The sequence below is a fragment of the Heteronotia binoei genome, chromosome 2 (assembly GCF_032191835.1).
Source record: "Heteronotia binoei isolate CCM8104 ecotype False Entrance Well chromosome 2, APGP_CSIRO_Hbin_v1, whole genome shotgun sequence".
Lineage (NCBI taxonomy): Eukaryota > Metazoa > Chordata > Lepidosauria > Squamata > Gekkonidae > Heteronotia > Heteronotia binoei.
In genome coordinates this window covers 24715513-24740149 of record NC_083224.1, presented here as the reverse complement: position 1 = coordinate 24740149, position 24637 = coordinate 24715513, and the positions used below count along the sequence as shown (strand labels likewise).

General features: G+C 49.2%; 1 protein-coding gene across 1 annotated transcript in view; it reads left to right on the top strand.

Moving 5' to 3' along the window:
• The window catches only part of CDH4 (cadherin 4), a 1291203-nt gene that overhangs the window by 963948 nt on the left and 302618 nt on the right, over positions 1-24637 (top strand). Inside the window, exon 7 of the mRNA XM_060232964.1 lies at positions 15431-15575. Within this exon, the coding sequence (XP_060088947.1) occupies positions 15431-15575 (145 nt within the window). The remainder of the gene's footprint in view (positions 1-15430; positions 15576-24637) is intronic.

Genomic DNA, 24637 nt, shown 5'->3' with positions numbered 1-24637 from the left:
TGCCAACACAGCCAAGGCAGGAAAAGGCAGAGCAGCAGCAGAGAGGAGCTGAGAGTGGCGAGGCTGGGCGGTGTAGTGCTTCCTTCCCACTGTGTTGCCTCTTGTCACCCGCTGTTTTTATTTGTGAGCTTCCCTGGCACAGACAAGAAGTTCACACTGGTGGCTTGGCGTCCTGCTTGGGTCGCCTGCAGGGGGAGGAGGAGACTGCAGATTTATACCCCGCTTTTGTCTCTGAATCAGAGTCTCAGAGCAGCTTACAATCTCCTTTATCTTCCTCTCCCACAGCAGACACCCTGTGAGGTGGGTGGGGCTGAGAGCGCTCTCACAGCAGCTGCCCTTTCAAGGACAACTCCTGCGAGAGCTATGGCTGACCCAAGGCCATTCCAGCAGCTGCAAGTGGAGGAGTGGGGATCAAACCCAGTTCTCCCAGATAAGAGTCAGCACACTTCACCACCACACCAAACTGGCTCTCCCCGCTATACTCCAAAAATAGTTTGTCTGCTAAAGGGAATTGTTCAGATCAGCTCAAAAGATGGCCACAACTTTTCCCATAAAAGGGCCAGAACTTCTCCAGCAGAAACAAGCTGCAATACTTTTGAGCCAGTGGCCACCCCTAGAATGATACCTGTTAAGCACTTTTCTGCGGGGCACCTCAGACTTTCACCTGAACAAATATGTTTACTAATTCAGTGTGAAGGTCAAACAGACCCTGAAGTATGTCACAGAGATCTAAAACCTTGGGGGCATTTAAAACCCCAGCCTTTTAGTATGTTTTTCCCTTTGGCAGTACAAGAACAGAACAGCGGCAGCACACTGGAGGAAAAAAATACAACTGAACTGTGTGTGGGTGGGGTGGGGGGGGGATATAGCATTTATTTAATGTCACCTTAGACTTTCTCCATTGCAGCCGGTATTTACACTTGAGTTTACAACTGTTAACCTTCTCAGAGTTGGCTCAAGGACCTTTCTAAGACTTGCAGAATATCTACATTCACCATACAGTTTTGCAATTCCTAGGGCATTCCATGCTGTCACTGCCACGTTTTGCTGTCCTTGTCCCCTCGTTGCCACCCAGCTAGCTCCAACCTGACAGCCTGGGTGGTTAACCTATCAGTGTAGATCAGGGGTGGTCAAACTTGTTTAATATAAGAGCCACATAGAATAAATGTCAGATGTTTGAGAGCTGCAAGTCATGAATGTCAGATGTTTGAAAACTGGGAGGAAGGGAAGGAAGGCAGGAGATGATGAGGACGGCAGATTTATACCCCGCCCTTCTCTCTGAATCAGAGGCTCAGAGCGGCTTACAATCTTCTATATCTTCTCCCCCCCACAACAGACACCCTGTGAGGTGAGTGGGACTGAGAGGGCTCCCACAGCAGCTGGCCTTTCAAGGACAACCTCCGCCAGAGCTATGGCTGACCCAAGGCCATTCCAGCAGCTGCAAGTGAAGGAGTGGGGAATCAAACCCGGTTCTCTCAGATAAGAGTCCGCACACTTAACCACTACACCAAACTGGCTGGCTGGCTGGCTGGCTGGCTGGCTGGCTGGCTGGCTGGAGGGAGGGAGGAAGGAAGGAAGGAAGGAAGGAAGGAAGGAAGGAAGGAAGGAAGGAAGGAAGGAAGGAAGGAAGGAAGGAAGGAAGGAAGGAAGGAAGGAAGGAAGGAAGGAAGGAAGGAAGGAAGGAAGGAATCAGTCACCTCTCACATTCAGATGTAGTTTAAGAGTTTGTGCTTCTGAGCCTGAACTAAGACAGAATCACCACAGGAAACATTGTGAGACCTACCTCAGAATATTTGAGGGTTTTCTTCCCCCTTCTCACAGAAAGCTTTTCTGTGGCTTCCTGAGGCTCAGCTTGTGCAGTACAGGAAAAAAAATCATTGCAGTCTATGGATTTTAATTAATTTCATAGACCAGTTGATAGTCTCTGGACTTAATTGAGTCCCAAGGCCATCACCTTTTAATTAAGAACAGCTTTACTGGATCAGACCAGAGCTTGATCTAAACAAATACCCTCTTTCCAACTGTGCCCAGATGTAGTGTTTCAGGAGAGCCAGAGTGGTATAGTGACTAAAGTGTCAAACTGGGATCTGGCAGACCCAGGTTCGAATCCCCCGTGTGCCATGGAAGCTTGCTGGGTATGGAGATAAAACAGAGGAGATGGATAAAGGTGGGTTATAAAGAGGAAGGAAGGAAAGAAGGAAGGGAGTGTTCCATGCCTGAAAATTCCTTCTCTTACAGCTAAAGAATACTTATTTGGCATTTGTTATTCATAACATGATCTGGATAAATTTGAGCAAAAGAATTACTCTGGGTAACATTATCTAATCATCTATGGGGGCTCCTCCACCTCCAGATCTGGGAAATGCTCCTTTAAGGGGAAGGAAAGGAAGCTTGGAAGCTTGGATGTGCTGAACACTGGAATTATGTGAAAATCTTCATGGGAGATAGGAGACTGTCAAGGGCAGGTACAAGGGAGGAGGCCATCAGCAATGGTGTGATGTCACTTCCTGGAAAACCCTGGAAGTGATGTCATGGATGTATAGGATGTATAGGAATGGCCAGAAACTCTTGTCATAAATCTATAGAATTTTGGGTGATTCCTTAGGTGAAGTGAGGACAGATTCAGATTTTCCCAGGGGGTTACATCATACCATAGGCCCAACTGTAAGCTCTAAGAGGCGATTAATAAAGTCAGGATGGAGAGCAGGGTTTGAATACTGGCAATGCAGTTAGTAAGAGGTAGGTGAGAGCTCTATAAAGGGGAGGTCAAGAAGTTCAGGGATGACTTTGCTAGCAGACATGCAGAAAGTAGTTTGGTGAACAGAGGGGGTAGACTGTATCAGGTTCAGGGAGCAGCTGGCATGTAGACTGGGAGGGGGAAGAAACGGGGCTGAGGGCATTTACCCACTTACCAAATTCTTACATGCAACTTTTCCCTTTTGTGTGAGTCCCCCCTGTTTCCTCCTACTGATGACCTTCCTGTACACCCATGCCAGATGCATGCCAGACATGAGGTGTCCATTCAGATAAGAGCATGGGAAGTGAGCCGTAGAAGGACCGGCGCTGACAAAACAAGCAAAACAAACAAAACAAACAAAAATCTATCATCCCGATGCCTGCTCCAACCACTCTGTGACATCACAGCAGTTCAGCCAACCACTGCTGGAGATTTCATTCCCATCACTGGAAATCCCAAACGCCACTGAGAGAACTTTCTGGATTTGAGCTGAGAATATTATATTCTTTCTTATTATTCTCTCTTCTTTCTTTCTCTGCCTCTCATTCTATCTCTCTCTTTCGTTGTTTCCCCTTAAAAAAAAAAAGATACCACTTCTTTTTTAGAAAAAGAGCAAAGTTTCATCTTAGTATTTAAAAAGACTCATTTGTATGTCACGCTTTAATGTTCTCTGAATTCCAAGCCTGTGTTTACTTCTTTGACTGGTGGTCTGCAAAGCAATTCCTGTCTGTGTTAGAGGCAGCTCTTCAAAAATGTCATAGGTCAAGGGTCAGCCTGCCCTTGGAATAAAAAAAAAAGAAGTAATTCTCAGCTCGAATTAAAGTTATTATCTTCAAACTGAAATGGTGCTAGTTTTCTTCTCGCTCTATCTTCAGCTCAGGGGTGGGGGGGGAAAACCCGCCTCCGTTCTGAGATAAAGCAAAGCGCAAAGCAGATAACTCAGCCCTTCAGATCTGTCTCCCCTTCCCTCCCTCCCCAGCCCAAGTTTTAATTATATTTGATAGCTCTTGTTTGAAATCTCCAGGAGTTAAGTAATTTCTTTGCAGCATAAGCCTATCAGCTTGTCGCACACACCAGGCCCGGATACATATGCATTTTGTTCATGGGGTTGCGCTCAAGCAAAAAAAGCAATTCAGCAAGCCAGAAGTCTAGTAATCTTGCTTAAACCTGCAGCGGTGGTACACACAGACCTGAGTCCTGGCTGACACATCTGTTTTAATGGCTAATTTGTGTCAAGAGCTGAGCTGGCAAGGAAGAATTTCCCCCACCAGAGGTGAGAGGGTAGGCAGCCGGGCGGGATGGCTTTCATATATCTCAGCACACCGACTCAGCAGTCTGAAGTCCCACAAGTTTTGATATGCACAGGCAAGCACCTTCGGCCAACATGAATGGGGCATTTCGCAACCAAGGAAGACCCACGGTTGCACTGGAGTATATGTAAACCATCAGAATTCCAGCCAATCAAATGTGAACCTGCATTGAAATTTGCTTAAGGATTTTGTGATGGTGCAGTGTGCATCCGAGGTTGGTTAACCGCCCTAATGTGATAAAGGGGTGGGGCCAGCGCAAGGACCTCTGCCTGTCATGGGCTGAATTATTCAGATCCTACAAAGGGCTGTTTTGGATGGTCCAGCCTAACCTGTTCTCATCAGACCTCAGAAGCTAAGCAGGGTTGGCCCAGGTTAGTAGAACTATCGAGTTGGAAAGGACCTCCAGGGTCATCGAGTCCAACCCCCTGCACAATGCAGGAAACTCACAAGCACCTCGCCCTAAATTCACAGGATCTTCATTGCTGTCAGATAGCCATCTAGCCTCTGTTTAAAAACCTCCAAGGAAGGAGAACCCACCACCTCCTGAAGAAGCCTGTTCCACTGAGGAATTGCTCTAACGGTCAGGAAATTCTTCCTAATGTTGAGGCGGAAACTCTTTGGATTTAATTTCAACCTGTTGGTTCTGGTTCTACCTTCTGGGACCACAGAAAACAATTCCATACCATCCTCTATCGGACAGCCCTCCAAGTACTTGAAGATGGTGATCGTATCACACCTCAGCTGCCTCCTCCCCAGGCTAATCGTGCCCAGCTCCTTCAACCTTTCCTCATAGGACTTGGTCTCCAGACCCCTCACCATCTTCGTCGCCCTCCTCTGGACCCATTCCAGCTTGTCTATATCCTTCTTAAAATGTAGTGCTTACTGCAAAGTACTTGGATGGGAGACCACTCAGGGTTGCTATGAAGAGGTAAAAAAAGGTAAAGGTAGTCCCCTGTGCAAGCACCAGTCATTTTCGACTCTGGGATGACATTACTTTCACAGTGTTTTTATGGGGTGGTTTGCCATTGCCTTCCCCAGTCATCTACACTTTTCCCCCAGCAAGCTGGGTACTCATTTTACTGACCTCGGAAGGATGGAAGGCTGAATCAATCTGGATATGAAGAGGTAGGCAATGGCAAACCACTTCTGAATGTTGCTTGCTTTGGAAACTCTATAGGGTTGCTGTAAATCGGCTGAGACTTGATGGTGCTTCCTGCCTCCACCACAAAGGGTCAGGCCTTAAGCAGAAGGAAGAAACAGGGCTAAGAATGTCCATGCAGGAAGTTAAGAAGGTAGCGTGCAAAGGAAGCTGCTCAAGTTCCCCAAGAAAGAGGGACTGCTCTAGAACAGCAATAGGTTTGAGGAGGGGAGGGATCTCAGCAGGCTGTAACACCATACAGTCTACCCACCAAAGCAGCCATTTCCTCAAGAGGAACTCATCTTGGTCATCTGGGGATCAACCAGGGGTCGTTTTGTAGAAAAATAGGTGGTGGAGCTCATTAGCATATGCTGCCCCCCCCAGCCAAAAGCAACCAGATGCAAGAAAGGAGAGCCTTGGGCGAGTGATACCTGCTTCGGCTGGCTAGAGATCCAGCCAGCCCAAGCAGGCCTTGCTCACCCGGGGCTCTCCTTGGCTGCCCCCTCACAGCCAAAAGGCCAGCAATGGAGGGGCATCAGAAAGGTTCTGGAACTGTGGTCCTGTGAGCTCCTGCTGAATTTAAGGCCTGGGATCAACTATAATCCCAGGAGGGCCTGGCAACCCTAATCACAGCATAGCTTCTACTCCTACATCATAGACTTGGAGGAGGGGGGAGGAGAAAGATCTAGGAAGCTTCAGTCAACTCCAGGTAGGATCTGTCTGCTTCCTTCTCAGTCTCTCCTGGCATCTAAAACTACTTTTTTCTTCTAATGCAGATACACACTCATTTGTTTCCTCCCTTCAGCTAAGAGGGGTCACCTCCCCCAAGCTCCACTAGGGTTGCCAAGTCCAATTCAAGAACATAAGAACATAAGAGAAGCCATGCTGGATCAGGCCAATGGCCCATCCAGTCCAACACTCTGTCACACAGTGGCCAAATATCTGGGGACTTTGGGGGTGGAGCCAGGAGACAGTGGGGGTGGAGCCAGGAGAAAGGTTGTGGCAAGCATGATTGAACTCCCAAGGGAGTTTTGGACATCACATTTAAAGGGACTGTGCTCCTTTTAAATGCCTTCCTTCCGTAGAAAATAATGCAGGATAGGGGCACCTTCTTTTGGGGGCTCATAGAGTTGGACCCCCTGGTCCAATCTTTTTGAAAGTCAGAAGGTGTTTTGAAGAGAGGCACAGGATGACATGCTGAAAATTTGGTGCCTCTATCTCAGAAAACAGCCCTCCCAGAGCCCCAGATACCTGCAGATCAATTCACCATTATATCCTATGGGAATCGGTCTCCATAGGGAATAATGGAGTACCCAGCAGACATTTCCCTCCCCCCTGCTTTCTGATTACTCTGAAGCGGGGGGAGGGCTCCCAAGCCAGGGGATCCCCTGCCCCCACCTGGGGATTGGCAACCCTAAGCCCCATGGGCTGCTTGACCACAGCTATTAATGCTCATTGTGTGGTGCGGGAGGTCTACATCTGTTAAGGAACATTACCGTTCCTTTTGACATGCGGGTTAGACTGACCCACTGCGGGAGCCAGAACCCAAGCTTCAGGCCTGAGAACAACCACAACAAAATAATACCCATTTAAGTACATTAGAATCAGGAGCCCATTTAATGGCAATTTCTGCAAGAAAGGGAGAAAGAAGAAGGCAGAGAAATTCGCTGATTACTTCTGCCTGTGTTTTCGTATCTGAAAATGCTGAAGAAATATATTGAACTGTGTTCTTGAGTTGTTGGGGTTTCCCCCCCCCCCACCCCTGCTCATTCATCAAAGGTACTGTGTCCAATAAAGGTGACAAAGGATGACATTTGAAAGTAACAAGTCACGGGGACCGGGTGGCATTTGAGAATTATTAGAGAGCTCCAAGATGAAATTGCTGAACTATTAACTAAAATATGCAGCGTTTTACTAAAATCAGCCTCCTTGCCAAAAGACTGGGAGGTGGCCAATGTAATGCCAATTTAGGCAAAAAAAAGAGAGGGGGACCCAGGTGGGATCCAGGAAATTACAGGCCTGTCAACCCAAGTGCTGTCTCTGATAAAAAACAGTTGAAAGGAAAGACTAGAATGAAATTGAAGGGAAGTGGGCCTTGCCAAAGAGAGGAGGGGGAACAGCATGGCTTTTTCCTTTGTCAAACGTTTTTGAATGTTTGAACTCATCAGCAAGCAGGTGAGAGCCAGTTTGGTGTAGTGGTTAAGTGCACGGACTCTTATCTGGAAGAACCGGGTTTGATTCCCCACTCCTCCACTTGCAGCTGCTGAGATGGCCTTGGGTCAGCCATAGCTTTCGTAGAAATGTCCTTGAAAGGGCAGCTGCTGTAAAAGCACTCTCAGCCCCACCTACCTCACAGGGTGTTCGTTGTTGTGGCAGGGGGGGGGGGGTAGAGGAGATTGTGATCGTTCTGAGACTCAGAGATTCAGAGTATAGTGTGGGATATCAATCCAAAATCTTCTTTATCTTCAGGTGTGTGTGTGTGGAACATTATGTTATCAGTTTGGGTTTTCAGCAGAAGCGTTGGGCTGATTCTGCGCTCACCTGGCGATTTCGCAGCAGTTGCTCCGCGCTGCCATTTTGCACGGGGCAAAACCGCAATTTGCCGGTCCTCAGTGTAAACCTGAAAAAACAGGTTTACACTGTGGCACGGCAAATTGCAGGTTTGCCCCACGCAAAATGGTGGCACAGAGCAACCGGTGCGAAATCGCCAGCTTGCTCCGCACAGAAACGGAAGCCTGCCCTGGAGCAAGGGGAGTGCGGAATCAGCCTTGGTTTTTATACCCCACTTTCCTCTACCTTTGTTGTTGTTCAGTCACACAGTCGAGTCCGACTCTTTGCGACCCCATGGACAAAGTCACGAGTAGCTTACAATCACCTTCCCTTCCTTTTCCCACAACTGGCACCTTGTGAGGTCGATGGAGCTGAGAAAGCTCTGGGAGAATTGTGACTGACCGAGAGTCACACAGCTGGCTGCATGTGGAGGAGTAGGGAATCGAACCTGGTTTTCCAGATTAGAGTTTGCCACTCTTAACCACTATACCCAGGGCTTGCTTTTTTTTTTTTTTTTTGCAGCAGGAGCTCCTTTGCATATTAGGCCACACACCCTGATGGAGCCAATCCTTCAAGAGCTTACAGGGCTCTTAGTACAGGGCCTAATGTAAGCTCCAGGAGGATTGGCTACATCAAGGGGGAGTGGCCTAATATGCAGAGGAGCTCCTGCTGCAAAAATAGCCCTGACTACACCATTCTGGCTCTCAAAAGGCATTTGATAAAGCCCTTCAGCAAAATCTCTTAGGGATTACAGCCTCCATGTGGGACCTGGGGATCCCTGGAATTACAAGCCATCTCCAGACTACAAAGAATAATAATAATAATAATAATAATAATAATAATAATAATAATAATAATAATAATAATAATAATAAGAAGAAGAAGAAGAAGAAGAAGAAGAAGTAGTTTTTATTTATATCCTGCCCTCCCCGCCGGGGCAGGCTCAGGGCGGCTTACAAAAACATGATGTTTATTATTTATTTATTACTTTACATTTATATCCCGCCCTCTCCGCAAGCGGACTCAGGGCGGCTTACAGTATCATAAAAACAATCAAATCCATAAAACATATAAAACCATAAAACATTTATCAAGTTAAAAACTAGTACGCTATCTCAATCTAGTCTGGCGGTATTGGGTTCTGACTATGACCGCCAGCTTCTGTAGGATGTCCGGTGGCAGCCCATTTTCAGTCAACCAGAAAAGCCTGCCTAAACAGTTCGGTCTTACAGGCCCTGCGGAACGCCGACAAATCCCGCAGGGCCCTTATAGCTTCTGGGAGGGTGTTCCAGAGTTCTGTTGCTGCCACTGAGAAGGCCCTAGATCTTGTTGCGGATAGCCTGGCTTCTTTTGGGCCAGGGGCAGACAGCAGATTTTTTGTCCCTGATCGCAGTGCTCTCTGGGGGATATATGGGGAAAGGCGGTCCCGTAGATAGGCAGGTCCCTGACCATAAAGGGCTTTAAAGGTTAATACCAACACTTTGAAGCGAACTCGGAACACAACAGGCAACCAGTGTAGCTCTCTCAGCACTGGCCGAATGTGCTCCCGTCGTGGTAGCCCCATTAACAGCCTTGCCGCAGCGTTCTGCACTAGTTGTAGTCTCCGGGTTAGCGTCAGGGGTAGCCCCATGTAGAGAGCATTACAGTGATCTATTCTTGAGGTGACCGTAGCATGGATTACCGTCGCTAGGTCGCTGCGGTCCAGGTAGGGGGCCAGCTGCCGTGCTTGCCGAAGATGGAAAAAGGCAGATCTAACAGTGGCTGCCACCTGAGCCTCCATTGTAAGGGAGGACTCGAGGAGCACGCCTAAGCTCTTGACCTTGGGGACCGGTATTAGTGGCACCCCGTCAAGGGCCAGCAGCTGGATCTCTCTCCCCGGACCGCCCCGACCCAGGTAGAGAACCTCCGTCTTCGTCGGATTCAATTTCAGCCGACTCAGTCTGAGCCAGGAGGCCACGGCTTGTAATGCCAGGTCTAGATTTTCCGGGGTACAGTCAGACTGGCCACCCATCATTAGGTAGAGCTGGGTGTCATCCGCATATTGATGGCAACCCAGTCCATACCTCCTGACTATCTGGGCAAGGGGGCGCATATAGATATTAAATAACATCGGGGATAGGACCGCTCCCTGCGGCACCCCGCAACTAAGGGGGTGCCTCTGGGATGCTTCCTCCCCTATCACCACCCTTGTGGTATCATGATATAACAATCAATGAAAAGGGAAGTGTTGAAGGGCGGACTCTATGATGTTGTATGTACTCCACTGGGGTCCCTAGCTTTCGCGGGCTCCCAAGCCCCACCTACCTCTCAGGGTGCCTGTTGGAAGAGGAAGGGAAGGAGGTAAGCTGCTTTGAGACATGAGGCCTGCTGGGTGACCTTGGACCAGTCACACTTCTCTCAGAACGCTCTCAGCCTCACCTACCTCACAGGGTGTCTGCTGTGGGGAGAGGAAGGGAAGACAATTGTAAGCTGCTCCAAGACTCCTTTGGGTAGTGGAAGGGTGGGTATAGAACCACCTCTTCCTCAGATTTGGAAACCCTACCTGTGGGTGAGCTTCATTTGAAAGGGCGCTACTGTTACTGGGAGAGCCCTTTCCTGTCCACTGTATTTCACATAGCAGGAACATCCAGAGAACAGGCTCCTTTTATTCTCCCTATGCAAACTATACCTTTTAAAAAGAAGTTGACTGCAAGGGGTGTGACTACAGATGAAAATACATGAAGACACATGGTGGGGGGAGATGAAAGTGTGGAAGATTTTCCCTCCTCAAAGACTGGTTCGGTTTGTTGTTTGTTTGCCCCCACCCCCTCAGTGGAGAGCACTGAAAACATGCATGAAATATTTTCTTTTTGTGGATGTGTGAAATGTTTATTGGAATGTGTGAGATGTTTTTCTTCTTTCAGTGGAGAGCACTGAAAAAAAGGCATGATATATATATAAATATTTTTTCCCTGAATGTGTGAAATGTTTTCCTGTGGCTGTGATCGCACACACTAAATTACGCACTTTCAATCCACTTCCAGTGCACTTTCTAGCTGGATTTAACGGTGTGAACTGGCAAAACTCATGCCGATTCATAGAGTTGGTTTCTATGATTCCATGATTCAAGTACAGAATGTCAGTTTGGGGGCAGGACTGAATCAGAATTAAAGGTCTAGTGCGGGATTGACCCCAGTTGGAAGTGCTTTGAAAGTGGATTGAAAGTGCATTATTTAGTGTGTGTGATCACAGCCCAGACAAACTTTGACTCATTAGGGTTTGTAGAATCTTTCGGGATCAAGTGCCGTGTTCTACTGGAGAAAGTTTTCCTTCCAGACTTTTTGTTCTCAGCTGCGGAGAACATCCTCAGTGGCGTTGCAGCCGGAGCAGCCGCTCCGCCACTGCACTGAGGATCAACGCCACTGAGGATGTTCTCCGCAGCTGAGAACGAAACGTCTGGAAGGAAAACTTTCTCCAGTAGAACACGGCACTTGATCCCGAAAGATTCTACAAACCCTAATGATGTTACCAGCCGTGAAAACCTGAAATCTTTGAAAACTTTGACTCATTCAGAATATGTACTATGAAGATGTAAGACCATCTACAGTATTATAGACTTACTAGGAGTAAGGCCCATTGTGAAGAAAAATGCAATGGGCTCTTGAAGGAGGCTCCAGGTGAGTGCCCCCCTTGCTGTCTTCCCACCCACCCAATTGAAGGCATTCACTCCTCCTGACCTCCACAGGAGCTGATCTCTGCTATCTGTAATTCTGAGTGACCTCCAGCCCTCACCTGGTGATGGACAGCAGTGATTCCCTAGGAAGAAAAGGCATTGTACCTGTCTGAGGTCCCACCCCTCCTCAAACCTCACCCTCTCCAGGCCCCACCCCTTAAATATCCAGAAATTTCCTAACCTGTAGTTGGCAACCCTATCTTCTTCCCTTTATCTGCCCCTCTAAGTTCAGCTTTCCATTGCCTTCCCCCTCTTTCTCCACAGTGTGTGGGGGGGGGGAGGGACCAAAGCAGCTTGCATCATTCTCTTCTCACAACCGTGTGTGGGGGGTTAGGCTGGAAGTCTGACTGGTCCAAAATCACCCAGTCAGCTTCCACAGCAAGACCCTGTGTCTGTCGGGTCCCACTCTGAAGTCCTGACTCCCTCCTCAAATTCCACCACAGAATCTCCAGGGATTTCCCACCAACCTGGAACTGGCAACTGTAGTCAGCACTGGGTCCAATGAGTTCTGCCCCAGAGGCCTTTAGTGATACCTTTCAAACCAACAGTCTGTCTCTGACTTTCTCTGCTGTCTCCCTCCTCCTTCCTCCCTCAGCCAGTCGAAGGAAGGTTTTCTTTCTCTCCTCTGTGAATCAGTGCAATAGGCAGCTCAGTCAATGGGAGAAAGTAAGGAGAGCGAGTAACAAAGGTTGGTTGCATTTTACTGACAGTCAGCTTTGCTGGGTAGCAACAGCCACTTGGGCGGGGGAGCGGAGCGGACTCAACCAATGGTATGCAAGTACTCCTGATTGATAGTTTGACGGGCCAAAGGTTGATTAAGTGCAGTCCCACCCAGTCCCAACAAATCAGGATGCTGGGATTTGCCAACATGAAACCGGTTTTATGTCTATAGCAGAAAGTTTCGGAAGGTTTCTGTTCTTCTTGATTGATCACCGTTGCCTTGATTGTTATGGGATTTGGCTACAGAAGAAACATCTGTCTCTGCAAGACACTTGCATCTTTTCTGAGTATGGACATTAGTAGATGTAGCATTTCTAGAGAACGAATCATCAATTGGTGCTGCTGACTAGTGGCACTACAAATTTCTAGACAAATTCCAAGAAGGGCAACCATGTTGATCCTCTATGGCTCAAATGGCAAAAAGAAAAAAAAAAATCTTGTGACACCTCAAAGACAAATGAATATGTTGCACCATAATGTGTTGCGACTAATGAATATGTTGTGCCATAAGCCTCGATAAGCCATAATCTGCTTTGTCATCAAGGGTCAATGGAACAAAGAGCATCTGCCTGGCATGCAAAAGTTCCCATAGTCAATCCCTGGCATGTCCAGTTTAAAAGGATTGGGAAGCAGGCGATGTGAAAGACTTCTACCTGAGTCCCTGGAGAACTGCTGCCAGTCTCAGTAGACCATGCTGACCTTGATGGACCAATGGCCTGATTCAATATAAGGCAGCTTCATATGCCCATGCATCTGACAAAATGGGGTCAGATGCGTTGACATATGCCATGATAGATAAATAAATAAATCTCATAATAAATGAGAGCCAGTTTGGTGTAGTGGTTGAGTGCGCGGACTCTTATCTGGGAGAACCGGGTTTTATTCCCCACATCTCCACTTGCACCTGTTGGAATGGCCTTGGGTCAGCCATCTATCTCGCAGAGCTGTCCTTGAAAGGGCAACTTCTGGGAAAGCTCGCTCAGCTCCACCTACCTCACAGAGTGTCTGTTGTGGAGGGAGGGAGGGAGGTAAAGGAGATTATAGGCCGCTCTGGGATGTGGAGTGGAGGGAGGGGTATAAATCCAATATCTTCTTCTTAAAATATGACTGGGTGCAGATGGGCAGCTTGGGGAGGCAGCCTCCTGGCTCAGAAAAAAAGCTGGCACAGTCTGAGGTGCCCCAAGTCGGTCAAACAGTGCACACCTCGCTGCTGGAAGAGGGACAGGCTGCGTGTGCTCTGGAGGAGTGGTCAGACTGCTCAAGAACATGGAAAGCACTTTCCTGGTGCTCCCCAGATGTTCAGATAGATGGGGAAGGCACCAGGGAAGTGCTTCAGAGATTTTAAGGCAGCAGAGAGGTGCTGGGGGATCATAAGGGTGGGAGCACGGTTGGACCCAGATTTGCATGTTCGAACACGCAATTTAAATCCAACTGTGGGGAGTTCCTGTGTCGGCCCAAATAGGCTGTCTGTATACAGCCTAAGTTAGTCTTTAGAGTGCCAAAAGTCACCATGATTTTAGAATCTTCTAGGAAACGAACAGTTCTGTGTTCCTATAGGACTTGAAGATATCAAAGCATAGGATCAATTTTGGAGGAATTCACCAGAATTGATCTCCTATCGGTTCCACTGAAATTGAATAGTCTCTGAAACAGATCTCTGATTCCATCTGTAATGTGACGTTTGATTCCAGTGAAAAGCATCCAAGTGAGAATAGGTTTTTTGCCATTAATCCTGCTGCATCTGGAATTTGATTAGGCTGCAGATAGATCTTTGGGTTTTTTTTTCCTTTTTCCACTCTTAGAAAAAGGTGCTTTATTAATGAGAGCCAGTTCAGTATAGTGGTCATGTGCATGGACTCTTATCTGGGAGAACTGGGTTTGATTCCCCACTCCTTCACTTGCAGCTGCTGGAATGGCCTTGGGTCAATCATAGCTCTTGCAGAGTGGTCCTTGAAAGGGCAGCTTCTGGGAGAACTCTCTCAGCCCCACCCACCTCATAGGGTGTCTGTTGTGGGGGAAGGAGATAAAGGAGATTGTGAGTCACTCTGAGATTCAGAGTGAAGGGTGAGGTATAAATCCAGTATCATCTTCTTATTATTTGCCTTAGTTGTGAAATTTGAGCAGAATAAATCTCTACTTCCTCCAATCCCAGAGACAGTGTGCCTCTTCATATCAGTTGCTGGGGAGCACAGGTGGCATGATGCTGTTGGAGTCTTCCTGCTTGTGGCTAGAGGCAGCTGATGAGCCATTGTATGGACAAAATGCTGGACTACCTGGCCCTTTGGTCTGATCCAGCACAGCTCTTTATATGTCCTTAACAACACGAAGAAAGGCTATCCTTGTGCCAATGCGCTTAAAATTTGAGCACACGGAACTGCGATGCAGAATCAGGGCGGTGGTCCATCCAGCCAGCTGTACACTGTTCTGGCTGGCAATGGTCTTGGGTAGACCCAGGAGTCTCTGAATAGAAATATATCTCATCATCTACCACCTGATCCTGGAAGTGCCAGAGACTGAACCTGGAATTTTCTTTATGCCAAGCATGTGATAGATCACCAAGTTCTGGCCGCTTCAGCGAGAGCGATTAAAATGTGGAACTTGCTGCCAAGGAATGTAGTGACGGCCACAGAAATAAACAGCTTTAAAAGGGGGTGAGATAAATTCCTGGAGGATAAGTCTCTTAATTGCTACTAGCCAATGGTGACTGAGGGGAACTTCCACGTTCAGAGGCACTAAACCTCTGAATCCCAGAGGCAGGAGGCAGCACCTGGGGAAGGTCTCGGTCTCTATGTCCTGTTGTTGGCCATCCAGAGGAAGTGGTTGGCCAGTGTATTAGACAGGAAGCTGGACTAGGACCATGGAGCTCTTCCAGGGATTGTTATGCAGCTGCACCTACTATTCAATGGACAAGGTGGGAAGGAGGAGGTGGAACTCTCAGAAAGGTTCAGGAGCTGTGCTCCTGTGAGCTCCCGCTGAATCCGACACCTGACTAGGACTATAGGTCTGATCCAGCAGGGCTCTTCTTATGTTCCTAAATGAATAAATCGTCACTGTCAGTGATACAATTTCAGTGTCCTTTTTAAATTTTAATATACGCACTCAATTCCAGTGAGATTTGAATATTTAAAAAATTGTTGGTCCCTATGTCAATTTCTTCCATACTCCCAACATTCATAAATCCTAACATTGGCGACAATTTGAAAGAGCTAAAGGTGCAAAAGTTCGTTATTGAGGTGATGTTCCTATTTTATTTTTTTTAACAGCTCAGAGCCCATGCGGTAGATATGAATGGAAACAAAGTGGAGAATCCAATTGACCTCTACATCTATGTCATTGACATGAATGACAACCGGCCCGAGTTCCTCAACCAAGTCTACAATGGATCTGTTGATGAAGGATCTAAACCAGGTATGGTAAGAAGTGCTCATTTAATTGCCACACAGGTTTTTTGAAGAGCAAAGTGCCTCTAGATGTTTCTTTGTTGCACCTTTTTGAACCTGGGGAATTACTACGTATTACTACTTATTGCTTCAAGTTGATGGATGGAGGAATTCCAGAGAGCAGGACATTTTTCAGCTCTGAAGTATGATTCAAGTGGGTAACCATGTTGGTCTGGAGCAAAGTTTGAGTCCTGTGGCATCTTTAAAATCCAACTAAGTTGGATTGTTGGCCATCCAGAGGAAGTACCCAGAATTTGGTACCCAGAATTTGTTGGCTCTAAGGATGCCACTAGGCTCAGATTTTGTTCTGTAGTTCTGAGGTACATTTTTGGTTATGTAATGTACTCAGAGACGAGCCGTGCAGAAGGCAACATACTTTATTAGAAGGTACATCACAGAACAGGGCAACGCGGGCCGGGACCCGCTTTATATACATTCGGCCCGGAACAGCCCTCCAGCTGGCCAGTCCAATCCTGGCCAGTCAAACTTCCCGCCACTGCTCTTGATTGGCGGAGTCTTTTCCCGCGCTGAGCAGGGCGACCAAGGGACTTCCCCTGGTCACCTCTGCTGCATGGCCGCGCGGTGCTTTAGTTAAGCACAAGACACTACAGGTTATTACCAGTGTTCCCTCTAAGTTGTGTTAGTGTGAGCTAGCTCACAGTATTTTAGCCTCTGGCTCACACATTTTTGCCTTAGTTCAAGAAGAATGACCCCAGAACAAACTAATGTGAACTAATGTGAGTTAGTGTGAGCTAGCTCACAGTTTTTTAGCCTCTGGCTCACACATTTTTGCCTTAGTTCAAGAAGAATGACCCCAGAACAAACTAATGTGAACTAATGTGAGTTAGTGTGAGCTAGCTCACAGATCTTCTTCGTGGTCTCTGTGCATTCACACATATGGGTAATCCGCAGGATTGGCCCCGACCTCGGAGAGTTCAAAGCAATCTTGATCGTAGATCTGGCGCGCCTCCCGCTTGTCCTGGGAGGAGTCAGCTACTGCGCATGCCTGGAGAAGGGGGAGGTGCTTAGCCACTCAGTTTCTTCCTTACCGCCGACCGGATCGCACCTTCCTCGTTGATCTCCAACTTCTTCATTGCAATCTCTACAACTACCTTCTCTTCAACCTCAACTCTTCATCTTCTACTTCTACCTGGTATCGTATAAAAAAAAAAAAAAAAAAAAAAAAAAAGGCCTTTTCTTACTATCTCTTCGGGACTTTTCCCCTCCCCCCCCCCCTCCCCGGGCGGATGGAAGGAAGGGACAAGATAATCTTTAAACGCTGCACCAGCTGCTCATCCAAAATCCCCTCATCCGACGGTCACTCTCTGTGCTTGTTCTGCCTTGGAGAGGCCCACCGTCCAGACTCCTGCGTGCACTGCAGCCAATTTGGCAAACAGGCCCGCAAGAACCGCGCCGCGAGACTCAGGAGCCACCTCATGGAAACCACACTCCGACCGGCCATGCCGCATGGCGGACAAAAACAACCCGCGCCATCTTCCCCACACCTCGTGGGAGAGACGCAGTCGGCAGCTTCCGTGGCACAGAGTCCCAGTAAGCCTAAGACCGGCAAGCACTCCAAGAAGTCGGACGACCCCAAGAAGCGCCGCCGTTCCGATTCCGCCCACTCGGACCCGACGGGTAGCGTGAGCTCCAAGAAGCACAAGACCCGACCTCTCGACTCGGTCTCGAACCCGACCACCAAGCCGAAGACCCCGAACCCGAGCGCCACTGCCTCCGGATCGCTGCCGAAGACTCCGACATCGAAGTCGACAGCAACACCATCAATCACTCCATTGGAAATCATCCGCATTTCATCCAAGTCACCGTCCATTCCGAATTCCCCACCAGACCAACTGCTGGATACGCACTCTACCGCATCCGTTGGGATCCTCGACCCATCTAAATTCATAGATCTCTCGCACCCTGTAGACGCCCACGCGCTCACCAGAGAACCCTCGACCCCGAGAGTCCTCCCGACCAGACCGCGGTCTCGCAGTCGCAGACGCACCAGATCCCGCAGTCGCCGGCACACCAGGTCGCGCAGTCGCCGTCACACCAGGTCTCGCAGCCGCCGCCGCACCAGGTCCCGCAGTCGCCGCCGCACCAGGTCCCGCAGCCGCCGTCGCTCCCGCAGCCACCGCAGGGGGAGACACTACTACTACTCTCCATCGAGATCCAGGTCTCCATCCCCACGGAACCGAAGACGGCACCGACGATCACCATCCTACGATCGACATTACCACAGCTACCAAGAGTCTCCTCGCGACCGAGATCGCTCACACAGACTCCATTCCGCATCGGTCGAACCGCTTCACCATGACGACCTTACGAATCTCGGCGCCGAACCGAAACTCCCGCCGCCACTCGAGTCCTTACACACGGCTCCCAAGACAACGCCCCAGCCCGACCTGCACCAGGGAACCGACGACGGATCCGAGGAGGAACTCTCCGACTCCGACCACTCTTCGGGTTCGGACCTACAATCCCCAGAATCCGACATAGCCAAGCCAGCAGACCTATCGCCGTCCGAGGGCCCGAAATCCTACCTCGACCTCGTGGCAAACATGGCAAGTTCGCTGAACCTGAAGCTCAATACGGACGCCCCCAGAGTCTCGGACGTCGTATTCGATCTGGTGCATGCGGATCTTCCATCCAGCTCATCTCTTCCCATGCTCCCCGTCCTCCTAGAAACACTCAGAGAAGCATGGGACAAACCGGCATCAGTACTGCCGACATCCAAGAAGGTCGAAGCCCTCTACAAGATACATGCACCTGAATCCAAGTTCCTATTCACTCACCCGGCTCCGAACTCGATCATCGTGCATTCGTCTTCGAAATCGAAGCAGACTAGGCACCCGGTACCACCAGAACGAGAGGGCAAGAAACTCGACACGATCGGGAGAAAGATCTACGCCCTCACTACAGCCACAACCAAAATCCTCAACTACATGGCATGCTTTTCCGCATACACCCACAACCTGACCACTTCCCTCGGCGCACTGGTACCATCCCTACCCGAGGCGTCCCAGAAGTCAGCCGCCACTACCCTGCAAGAGATCGCCAGAGTGAGCAAACAGCAAATCAACACTGCACGGCACGCTGCACAGTGTTCTTCCAAAACCTTGGCCTCAGCCATAGCACTCCGTAGACACGCGTGGCTCAGATCCTCCTCCCTCCAACCAGACATCAAATACAAGGTGGAAGACCTGCCCTTTGATGGCCTCGGCCTGTTCAGCTCATCTACAGATGACATCCTCACGTCAGTAGACGATGGCAGGAAGAGGGCGAAACGTCTGGGAGTTTCCCAACCTCTGACACAATCCAACCGACAAAGGAACTGGAGGTCCAGCCAATACAAAGGGGCCAGATCCCCACGACAACAGGATTCATGGAAGCGCAAACCACCACAGTCCAAGCCTTCCTTTCAGCACAGACGCCAAACAACCAAGAAACCTCCAACCACATCCAAACCATCTCTCTGACCTCCCTGCCCCGAGCCGTCCAGTCCCCCTTCATCAGCCAAACCCATCAACACGACTACAACCGTTCTACACTGCCTGGAGGACCATAACATCAGACGCCTGGGTCCTCACCATCATTCAAAGAGGCTACCTGATAGAGTTTACATCCACTCCAAGGCACCACCGATTCCTCACCACACCCCCGTCCGCACCCCTGCAGACAGAAATTGCGTCTCTGCTGGACAAGGGCGCGATAGAACCAGTCCCACCCCAATACCATCGCACCGGCTTCTACTCCCGGTACTTCCTGGTACCAAAAAGGGACGGAGGACTCCGACCCATCCTCGACCTCCGCAAACTCAACCTACACATAATCTACAAGAAATTCCGTATGGTCACGCTTCAGGCAATCCTTCCGCTCATCCCAGAACGAGCATGGATGGCGTCCATAGACCTCCAGGATGCCTACTTCCACATAACAATCAATCATCATCACAGAAGATTCCTAAGGTTCGCCGTAGGGAGGCAGCACTTCCAGTTCTGCTCCCTCCCCTTCGGCCTCTCCACAGCACCAAGGGTCTTCACCAAGTGCATGGCAGTAGTAGCAGCCACATTACGCCAGCAACAGATATCAATCTTCCCGTACATAGACGACTGGCTGATCGTCGCCCATTCCAGGGAGCAACTACAACTGGACGTCTCGACCACCCTCTCCACCCTGGCCACCCTAGGCCTCCGAGTCAACCTCTCAAAATCCAAACTAATCCCTACCCAGAGGATTCAGTTCATAGGGGCGGACATCTCCACGCTCTCGCAAACGGCTTCCCTACCTCAGGACAGAGCACTCGCCATACTGTCAATGGCCAACACTATCATCGCCCAGCGCTCCCAAACAGCGCTCACCTTCCAAAGAATGCTAGGCCTCATGGCAGCAACCACAGCAGTTCTGCGGTTTGCGAAGCTGCACATGCGCCCCCTTCAAATGTGGTTCGTAAGGACTTTTCGCCCCCACACACAACATCAATCCACACTACTCACCCTCCCACCGCACATTGTGCCATCCCTCAAATGGTGGACCAAGCAACATCACCTCTTCAAGGGCATGCCATTCAAACAGACACCGCCCTCGGTGATCGTAACCACAGATGCATCCAAGTGGGGATGGGGAGCCCACTTAGAGGACCTCACGGTGCAGGGCCAATGGACAGACTACGAACGCTCTCTCCACATAAATTGCCTGGAGCTCATCGCAGTGCACAAGGCCCTGCGGTCTTTCCTCCCGTCGCTAAAGAACCAGCACGTCCAGGTCACCTCCGACAACATCGCCACAGTCTTTTACATCAACAGGCAGGGCGGCACCGCCTCCGTCAGACTCTGCAGGAGAGCCCTCGCACTGTGGCATTGGAGCATAAGCCAGGGCATCTTCCTCACGGCCGTGCACCTACCAGGGACCGACAACACCCAGGCAGACGCCCTGAGTCGCCACTCGACCAACAACCACGAGTGGTCCATCAACAGTCGATACATCCGACAGATCTTCAACGTCTTCGGACAACCGAAGATAGATGTATTTGCTTCACCATCAAATGCCCAATGCACCCGCTTCTACATGAGAGGTCCCCCATCCCACCTCTCCAGGGGGGATGCCTTCCTACAAACTTGGAACGGAACACTGCACTACCTCTTTCCCCCCATCCCACTTATCACCAGAGTTCTACAGAAGATTCAGGTAGACCACACAAACTGCATCCTCATAACTCCATGGTGGCCGCGCCAACCCTGGTTTACGACCGTGCTGCTCCTGTCCAACAATACCTTCGTCCAGCTCCCTCAAACACGGGATCTCCTCTCCCAACAGGACGGCAGGGTCCTTCACCACAACCCGGCGTCACTCAAGCTAACAGCCTGGAGAATCAATTTCTAGATTTCCCCCCAGAGGTCCGTCACGTCCTAGTGAATTCCAGAAAACCATCTACTAGGAAATCCTATCTACTTAAGTGGAAACGCTTCTCACACTATGCCTCACAACACAACTTCGACCCCAACTATGCCACCATACCTCAGGTACTAACTTACACCTTAACGCTCTCTAGAGCGGGTCTGTCGTATTCCTCCCTGAAGGTACATCTGGCAGCCATCTCTGCTTTCCACCCCCGCATCGATGGCACAACGGTTTTTTCTCACCATGCGACTAGAGCCTTCCTCAAGGGCATCATTCGCCTTCACCCACCAATCAAACAAGTTCTACCCACCTGGAGCCTATCTCTAGTCCTGAGCCAACTCATGAAACCGCCCTTCGAACCCATGGCTTCCATTCCACTGCACCTGCTGTCATGGAAGACGGCATTACTTACGGCCCTCACCACAGGTAAGAGGGCCAGTGACATCTGCGCATTCAGAGCAGACCCACCGTATACGACATTTCATAACAGTACGGTGGTCCTCCGACCTGACCCGACCTTTCTTCCCAAGGTCGTCTCTCCCTTCCATCTGGGAAGACAGTCCATTATACCAGCCTTCTTCCAGCACCCCGCGGACGCGGGACAAAGGGCACTCCACAACTTGGATGCACGGAGAGCCCTAGCCTTCTACATAGATAGAACCCGCCAAATCCGTAAAGACCCCAGACTCTTTATCACTTACGCTACCCATAATCAGGGCAGCAGAATATCTACCCAGAGACTCTCCAAATGGATTGTTGCTGCCATCGAACTCTGCTACCAGCTGGCAAAACAACCAATCCCTCAACATATACGAGCCCACTCAACCAGAGCCGTGGCCACCTCGTCCGCCTTCATGAAAGGCATACCTATAGAGGACATCTGCGCCGCAGCCGTCTGGTCCTCTACATCTACCTTCGCCTCGCACTACGCCCTCGACGTTCGTGCCCGGCGAGACGCCTCCTTCGGACAAGCGGTGCTACGATCGATCTTCGACTAACCACCGTGAGTAACACTATCATTATGTTACACTCTAATCCTACATTTTCTTACAGATCCAGCACCCACCTCCGAAGAAATGGCTCGCTAATCACCCATATGTGTGAATGCACAGAGACCACGAAGAAGATGGACAGGTTTCTTACCTGTAACTGGTGATCTTCGAGTGGTCATCTGTGCAATCACACAGACCCACCCAGCCTTCCCCGCTGCTGGAAGTTAGTTAGCACAGTTATTTCCACCTACCCGGCGGCGGGAAGAAACTGAGTGGCTAAGCACCTCCCCCTTCTCCAGGCATGCGCAGTAGCTGACTCCTCCCAGGACAAGCGGGAGGCGCGCCAGATCTACGATCAAGATTGCTTTGAACTCTCCGAGGTCGGGGCCAATCCTGCGGATTACCCATATGTGTGATTGCACAGATGACCACTCGAAGATCACCAGTTACAGGTAAGAAACCTGTCCTTTTTTAGCCTCTGGCTCACACATTTTTGCCTTAGTTCAAGAAGAATGACCCCAGAACAAACTAATTTATGCAGTAGCTCGCAACTTTCATGCCAGTAGCTCATGAAGTAGCATTTTTGCTCACAAGACTCCACAGCTTAGAGGGAGTATCGGTTATTACTGGACCATAGGTTCATGGAAGACAGATTCGTCAAGAGCAATGAGCTTTGGCTGCTAAATGGAGCTTGTATGTTCAGAAGTACGTTTCCTGTAAGCAAAAGATACTTGAGATAAACAAAAAGGAATGAGCATTACCATCCTGACCTCTTTATATTATTCAGGGGGCAGTTTGGTAGTGGACTACCAGATCCTCCACACAGTGGAACCAGGGCTTTTTTGTATCAGGAACTTCTTTGCATATTAGGCCACATATCTTTGATGTAGCCAATCCTCCAAGAGCTTACGGTAGGCCCTGTAAAGCTCTTGAAGGATTGGCTACATAAGAGGGGTGTAGCTTAATATGCAAAGGAGTTCTTGCTACAAAAAAAGCCCTGGTAGGAACTAAGATGACAGTGAGGGAGCAGTGGCTTCTTTGGCACTGAGAAGGCGTGTAGCCATTGAGTGGGTAGTACTGCCCAGCTTGTAATGAAACAATCACCTTGGGTATCAACAGGTTCTGGTGGTGGAAAGTACCATCAGCTTGCAGCTGACTTATGGTGACCTTCTAGGGTTTTCAAGGCAAGAGGCAAACAGAGGTGGTTTGCCATTGCCTGCCTCTGCATAGCAACCCTGGACTTCCTTGGTGGTCTCCCATCCAAATACAGACCATGGCCAACTCTGCTTAGCTTCTGAGATCTGATGAGAGCAGGGTAGCCAGGGCCATTCAGATTAGGGAGTCAACAAGTTCTACTACCCACTTAAAAAACAGACTTTGTTGTGGATCTGATAGATTGCTGGGCAAAGTAAACCACAGTTAGATCAAGCAAGGCAGTTCTTGTTTTTCTAACAATACATCATATGTAGGCAGTATTGTGTTCTTAAGTATACTTTCCTGGGAAAGGGAAAATTCCCTATGATTCCAGTGCACCGTTTTGATCTATTCTGTCCAGCATGTTCTTGTATACCAAGGACAGCTTACAGATCCAGAGTAGCATTTCCAAGGATGCAAGGATTTCTGCCCGCAGAGCTTTCCAGAGAGCCAGTTTGGTGCAGTGGTTAAGTGTGCAGACTCTTATCTGGGAGAACCAAGCTTGATTCCCCACTCCTCCACTTGCAGCTGCTGGAATGGCCTTGTGTCAGCCACAGCTCTTGTAGGAGTTGTCCTTGAAAGGGCAGCTTCTGTGAAAGTTCTCTCAGCCCCACCCACCTCACAGGGTGTCTGCTGTGGGGAAAGAAGGTAAAGGACATTGTGAGCCGCTTTGAGATTTGGAGTGGAGGACACGATATAAATTTAATATCATCATCATCATCATCATCATATTCTTCTTCTTCTCTGAGGCAACCCAAAATCCAGGCAACAGGATTGGAGGAGGCCTTTTCATTCTGCTGGAGGAAAGCAACAATTACAACTTCCATGTTTCTCCAGGAGCAGAAATCCTTGCATCCAGTTCCACCTTATGTTGAAATGGTACCTTGGATCCAAGTGATCCTGTGAACTTGAAGAACATAGAGAGAAGTACATTTCCCCATAGCAGCTATTCGATAGAGTCAAAGTCCCAGTAGCAGCTTAGAGACCAACAAGATTCCCAGGGTATAAGCTTTTGAAGGTCAACCCATCAGATAGGAAGGTGTTTGACAGTGAACTTCTGTGCCATCAACCTGAGCCATGTTGTCATTACCCAGAGGACATGATCCAGTACAAGACATGAGAAAAGTAGGAATGCAGCCAATGAAATTTCACTGACTTGAGAAGGCTTACACCGAATGAGGTATACCCAGAATCACAGTCAGATTTCCATAATTATGAGTTTGCCCTTGAAAATTCCTCTCTGTAGTCCCAAACTGACCTCCTCCCACCATACGTGTGTGATTACAAAGAGAATGCCGTGTGGCAGCCATAAAGAGATCACAGGGAATGTAAGGAGGGAAAGCCCTTAAGAATGTTGGGTTAGTCTGACATCTGCCTATAGTCTATGATACCTTCTAATCTGCATCTTCTAAGACCCAGAAAGAATTGCCTTGAACTGTCA